The sequence below is a fragment of the Neopelma chrysocephalum genome, unplaced genomic scaffold, assembly GCF_003984885.1.
Source record: "Neopelma chrysocephalum unplaced genomic scaffold, ASM398488v2 Primary Assembly neopelma1_64751, whole genome shotgun sequence".
Taxonomy (NCBI): Eukaryota; Metazoa; Chordata; class Aves; order Passeriformes; family Pipridae; genus Neopelma; species Neopelma chrysocephalum.
In genome coordinates this window covers 1-6,540 of record NW_020907038.1, presented here as the reverse complement: position 1 = coordinate 6,540, position 6,540 = coordinate 1, and the positions used below count along the sequence as shown (strand labels likewise).

Sequence of the window (6,540 nt, the reverse complement as noted above, 5' to 3'; positions counted from 1 at the left end):
CGTGCGTCTGAGGCTGAGTTTCTTTAGAACACCAGGGGGTGAGCCATGGGCACACGGGGCACCTAAACTGGTCGGGGTCATCCTGCACTGGGAACAAAGCTGCTTTGCCAGCAGGAGTCAGAGAGTGGCCTCACTGACCTGGCAGGTCTTGTCCCACTGCTCCCTGTCACAGCCTGAGGCAGATGTTGCCTGTTCCTGCATCACCCACACGGACAGGCAGGTCAGGAGACACTTGTGTCCTTCCCACACAGCACTGGGCTAAAACACAGCCCTAGAAAAGTTCTGAGCGTCACTGGTGGAACATCTGGAGACAGTTTGCCTCAGTCCCAGTCTAGTGCTGACACATCTGGGCTGGGCCCTCTCATACTCCATCACCCAGCCTGGAGGTTGTGATTAGGGTGAAGAGGAAATCTTGGTCTCCACAACTGATTCAATTTCTCCTGACATGGCTTATGTTTGGACCTATTCCTTTAATTCTATAGAAATCTTCCCACTGGGAAAAGGACTGGAGGCAAAAGGTTTATCTCCTCTATTTTCCCACAGTGACTGAGTCATTTACTGGTCATCCTTCTATTGCAAAGAGTTTCAACCTGAACATCAGGAATGGTTGGAAGATCATCTTTAGATGAAACACACCTTGTCTGGGGAGCTGGGGAGGGCAGGGTGGGAGCTGAAAATGAGCAGCTCAACAGAGAACAGAATGGAGAAAAAAGCCACAGAGGCACTCAAACCTCACAGGTAAGACAAGGATCACTCCCTCTTTGGGCCTCGAACAGGAGCTGCTGCTGAGCCAGTGTGTCCTGGCACTGACCTGCCCTGAGGCACTCTGGGTTTGCAGAACTTGCAGTTAAAAGCATTATGAGGGTGTTTGGAGGATTAAAGTGTTGGTCCAGAAAGCCAAGCAGTGACGGGTGACTGTGATGTGGCTGCTACAGAGTAAGATTCACCCGTGACATGACCTGGCGAAGCAAAACTCCTGGTCACTCCTTTTCTGTCAAGGGCTGGAGGTTATGGGCCAGCAGGCTCAGGGCAGGAGGAGGACAGGTAGAAAGAGAAAACCACTTCAGGACTGTACATACAGCACACAGTTCTGCTGCCAGTGCTTCCATACTCTCCTGATACTGAAACGGGCTTTACACGGCAGCAAGTCCCTGAAGAAGTTTAACCACTAAAGTCTCAGGGAGCAGGTGAAAGGTGCCCTTGGAGAGAAGATGTCTCAGTAGCATTTCTTTTATTTCATCTACCAGACACTGAGCTCAAGAGTATCCATGGGCAAGACAAGACAATGTAGCACTGGAACACCTGCAGTGACCAAAGTGGCCAAAGGTAGAAGCTTTTAAACCAAGACTCTAAATCAAGTCATCTTTAAATATAATACATATTGTGCCTATAGTGGCAAATTTCTGTTGGTCTCCTCTGGAGCTCAGCTGTTCTGAGCTCTGAGAAGTCAAAAAAGCAAACCTTTCCCTTTTCCATTCCCATTGTCTCCTCCTGCCTCGTTCAGTGCAAAGTCAGACAGTGAGATAACCCACTGCTGCCCTTTCCGGCCTCAATCCTTCCCAACCTACGAGTCCTCACACTCTCATTTCTAAAAATATAAAGGCACTGCACTGAGGCCCTTCCAGTTTCCATTCTTCTGGAAACTCTCGGCCATGTAAGATATATAAAAACTTGCCACTCTCTCCTGGCAACCCCATCTGATTCCCAGCTCTGGGTTGTTCCTCCTCTTGCGAACTGTTGCTGACATCTAGCTGCTCCTCCAGATTCCCTGGGCTCCTGCACAGACCTCCCACCCCTCCCACCACGGCCGAAGCGTGCGCTTTCACAAAGGAGCTGTCCTAAATTCCTGAGAGGTGAAAGAGACCTAATGACATGGTCAGAAGGACTCTAATGATCCAGACATGATGAATATGCCTCCGGAAAGCCCCCTGGGGGAGGGGGTACAGCCTCAGCTCCTGGGATGCTGTGATGTTGTTTGTGGACCTATGAGTTGGGACGCACCTGGAAGGCAGCTCAGGAGAGGCAGCTTATGATTAACAGTCCCCCAGCAGAAAACACCCTGGAAACACCCCATTTATTAAAGAGCTGCAAATTATGGAGCTGCAACCATTGGAAACTACATTTCCATAAGATTTCCGTATTTCTTTGTGCTAATGAGACAGACCCAGGAAGCTTAGGAGTTCAAGTAACTGAATGAAAATAGGAGGAAAAGCTTAATTTAATCTTTTAATGTTTCAGAAAACAATCACTTAATTTTATCTTAGTTTAACTGGTGCCCTCATTTCCTGAAGACAAACAGGAAAAATAGCGAGGCAGAGGGAAGTGTGTGTGGTTTGAAGCTCCTGGGCATAGTTTAGGTGGGTCTGAGGGGGCCGAGGTGTCCGGAGGGGTCAGGAGCCGTCCCTGCAGTGGGCACGCAGACACCCTCCCCTCCCACGGAGCAGTGTCAGCCCGTGTTCCTGCCTGTGCTGCTCTGATGTGCTGCAGTGATAACTGTGGAGCCGGGGAGGAATGTGTGCTCACTCAGGAGAGATGCTGCAGACAGCTGTTGGGAAACTCCTGAGGAATCATCTGCAGCCCAGGCGAAGCTTCCAGCGCCGCAGCTCTCGGCAGTTTCGGTCCGTTCCTGCCGCCACGCCCTGGCTCCCAATTATGTTCTCGGGTCCTAGGAATGAAATCCAGCTGTTTCTCCCTATACACAGTAACTTTATTAGAGGTTTTGCCTAATCTGAGCTTTGTTTCTGTGTGTTTGGGGCTGGAGGGAGGCCCAGCGTGTGGCAGGCAGGGAGGCACCACGGCTGGGCCCAGCTGCAGCTCTGCCAGCGCCGAGAGCTTTGTCTTTGAGTAAAATCACTTTGGGAAGTCTCTCCACACCCGTCTCCAGCTTGCTGGAGATATCACTGGAATGCTGCTGGCTATTATGGCGCTGGATAAGGAACATCCAAGGAGGCAAAGATAAGGGAAGGCGTCTTTTCAACAGAAATAAGAGCAATAAAATGATGGGTAAATCCACAAATACTGGGATAATTCAGTCCTTTGGTAAATGGGATCATTTACCTTCCATAACAAAACCTATTTCAGTTGATAATGCCATTTCAGCGAGAGTTTGAAGTCACTCTTCCCTGGTGAAGCAGGCTTGTAGAATTTCTTACAGGGAATGGTTGGTTTCAGAAAGCTCAGGAATGCCTGTCCCTTGCTCCATGGCCACTGGAACAGGGGCTCCCAGGGACAGGTCCAGTGGTCTGGAGTCTCAGCAAAACATCTCATGAAAATGAGCTGAGCCTCACTTTTGATGTCAGAAGTGTGAAAGGATCCCTAGTTTTTATTTTCCCTGCCTAGTTAAGATTCAGAAATTTTACTGACAGAGAAACTCTGGTTTGTACCAAACCCACCTTTTCCAAGCCCATGTGGAGCTGCAATGGGCAGCGACTGCTCTGCAGCTCCATCAGCAGCTCTGTCTTTATATGTGCCAGGACAGCAATCCCGAAGCTCTGATTAGAGCACAGCACATATTGACAGAGAAATTGGCCATAGGATGTTTCCACTCCCATCCACTGTTTCACCACCCTTTCCCAGCAACAATTACAATCCATAATGAGGAAAAGTGTAGAAATTATCTTTCACTGAACAACAGGAAATATTTAAAGCACTTTTACCTTCCTTTACACTCTCCACATAATGAAACAAATCCCTTGTGAATTACTGGAGAGCCACAATCATATATGAAGAACCTTTCATCCGTGTCTATTAAGAGATCCCTCCTTGGTCTCACTTGTCTCGTAGCAGAGTGTTCCAGATTTGTCATTTTGCCAGTGGAGAGATTTAAAGGTTAATCTCTGTGTCTCTGATCTCTCTACAGAGTTCTTACATCATTCCTCATACATCATTCGAGAAGCAAACTTAGTATTTCTTCTTTCTTTTTCATCTTGCATATTCCAACCTCAGCACCTTGCATGAAAACTGCTTGTTCAACTCAAAATAAAATGAAAATAAATTAATGAGAGATAAAGAGCTCTTTGATGCAATAACCTTTAATGATTTCTTCCTGGTATGTAATTTAGGACAGTGTTTTTCCTGGCTTAATGCTGTAAGTTTGCATCATAAACAAAAAGCTGATGATTCATAAAACATTATTGCTAATGTATTTTTGAAATTAGCAAGAGACATGTAAAGCATCTTCCTCGTCTACCAGGCTTCTTGAAAGGAAACTTCCCTTTGAGAAATTATTCTTGGCACCAATGGCTGGAGTAGCCAGCCTTATGGGAAGAAGGAGCAGTGGTGACACCCACTGTGGAAGGTATAAATAGGGATGGGCGGCCACGGCCAGCTCGCAGTCTGATTTCATATCAAGCTGTGCATCTTGCTTTGGGCTTCTGCTTGCCTTGCCAACCGCTGTCGCCATGAGTTGCAACATTAAGGAGACTATTACTGTGTCTAGCAAAGGCAGGAGCAGTGGTGGCAGCTGTATCATTGGTGGTGGTGGTGGAGCACGGATTTCTTCCTATGGGATAGGCAGTGCCAGAGGTTTCTCTGGAAGGAGCTACTGCGGTGGAGTGAATTATGGAGGGGGACTGAGCGTTGGTAGCTTGGCTGGTGGGAGCTATGGAGGTGGCAACTGCTATGGCAATGGCCTGGGCTTTGGCCTCGGAGGAGGGGTGGTTGTTGGGGGTCTCGGTGGCGACTGTTTGCTGTCGTCCTGCGATGAGAAGGTCACCATGCAAAACCTCAATGACCGCCTGGCCTCCTACCTGGACAAGGTGAAGTGCCTGGAGAAGGAGAATGCCGAGCTGGAGTGCAGGATCAGAGAGTGGTACGCGACACAGGGCCTGTCCTGCGAGCCCCGGGACTACAGCTGCTACTACAAAGAGATCGAGGACCTTCAGAACCAGGTAATGCCCCTCTGGGTTATTCTCCCCATTGACAGCTCATTGCTGAATTTCTGTTTAGAACCTGCTGCACTTGTCGGGGGAACTTTGGTGCTGCTGAATGTGTTCACAAACTAATTTTGGCAAGTTCCCCTATGACACTGCTGAGTGTGGGGGCACATCAAGGATGGGTGCTGCAAGGTGGTACGGGTGGGAGAACGTTCTGGAAAAGGGAAAGGATGTTTTGGTACATTGTGTTTGGACTGTACAACTGTAAATAGGGTATTACCAGTGTGCTCTGAGGAAAGGTAGTGGTGTCAGCTCTGTAGGGGAAGCAAAGCAAAGAGAACTATGGAACAAGGGCAAAACATACACATTGAATGCTTTATGAAGTGAAACATTATAAATTCTAGGTGAGAAAAGCTGTGTATTGAAACTGATTGTCACAGGGGCACAAACAGCCTCACACTAATAAATCCACAATAAAAGCTGATCCTAAGGCTTAAAGTAACCTTTCAACCATCTTCCCTGAAGTCCCTTAAGTCTGAAGCCCAGAACACTCCAGCTTGAATATCAGTTGAGATTTAGTGACTTAAGGAAGGTTCTTCAGGTTCACTTTGTGAAGCCTCTTTGGAACTTGCCTTCAGATCTTGAAACTGAGATGCCTCATCTCACAGCTCTTTAACTCCCAGCCTCTACATAATTGATCTCTTTACTGACTGTGAGTAAAGGAGGCAAAGCCCCCTCCTTCACCTTCTCTGCTCAAGGAACTAGGTTACTTAAGTGAGAAGGAAACAGAAAAAGGGAATTGTGCAGGGTTACTGCCTAACTGCAATGCAGAAAGACCTACAGAGTAGAACAGGAGAGAAGGAGACATCTCTCATGCTCTGCTCTTTTCCAGATTGTCTGTGCAACCATTGATAACAACAAGATCATCCTGGACATCGATAACAGCAGGATGGCTGCCGATGACTTCCGTGTGAAGTGAGTGCCCCCTCTGAACCTGCTGCCTCCCCCCTGCTCCTTCCCACCTCGCTGGGGAGGCTCAGAGCACCAATTACAGAGGCTCCAGACAGGTCTCCCCACACCACTGTGGTAGGGCAGGATGATGAAAGGCATTTTGCTCCTGGTCACCAGCCCTCCCTTAATTAGTGTTCTTGGGTAAAACATTTAGCAACAGCGTTTGTGGTGAGGCTGGGGACGGGCACTGCAGGGAGTGGTCCATTTCCACCCCAGACCAGAACAGATGGGATCAGCAAAGCAGAAATGCAGCTGAGTAAGTGATACCAAATACACAGCGAGCAGGAGCAGGGAAAAACCAGCTGAGGAAGGAAAGCTCTCACATAATAGACATGAAGTGGTGCAGAAATCCGAGGCACGGTGCATTCAGCATGGACAGCAAACGCAGACCACAGCAGGGAGCTGGGAAAGGAGATCTGGGCACAAAGAAAGCCCGTGTGGGATGTTCTCATCCTGAATCTGTGCTTCCCTGCACAACCCAGGTACGAGACGGAGCTGGCCCTGCGCCAGAGCGTGGAGGCCGATATCAACGGGCTGCGCCAGGTCCTGGACCAGCTGACGCTCTGCAGGTCCGACCTGGAGGCGCAGCTGGAGTCGCTGCGGGAGGAGCTCTGCTGCCTGAAGAAGAACCACGAGGAGGTAGGTCCTGCCCCTC

At 48.8% G+C, this 6,540-nt stretch overlaps 1 protein-coding gene across 1 annotated transcript; it reads left to right on the top strand.

The window, feature by feature from the left end:
• Positions 1-4,400: 4,400 nt before the first annotated feature.
• LOC113979278 (keratin, type I cytoskeletal 10-like) lies at positions 4,401-6,524 on the top strand (the record flags this gene model as incomplete). Its single annotated transcript, XM_027706719.1, has 3 exons — positions 4,401-4,889; positions 5,767-5,849; positions 6,368-6,524. Coding segments are annotated over exons 1-3 (729 nt in total), but the record flags the coding sequence as incomplete, so codon positions are not given.
• Positions 6,525-6,540: the final 16 nt, after the last annotated feature.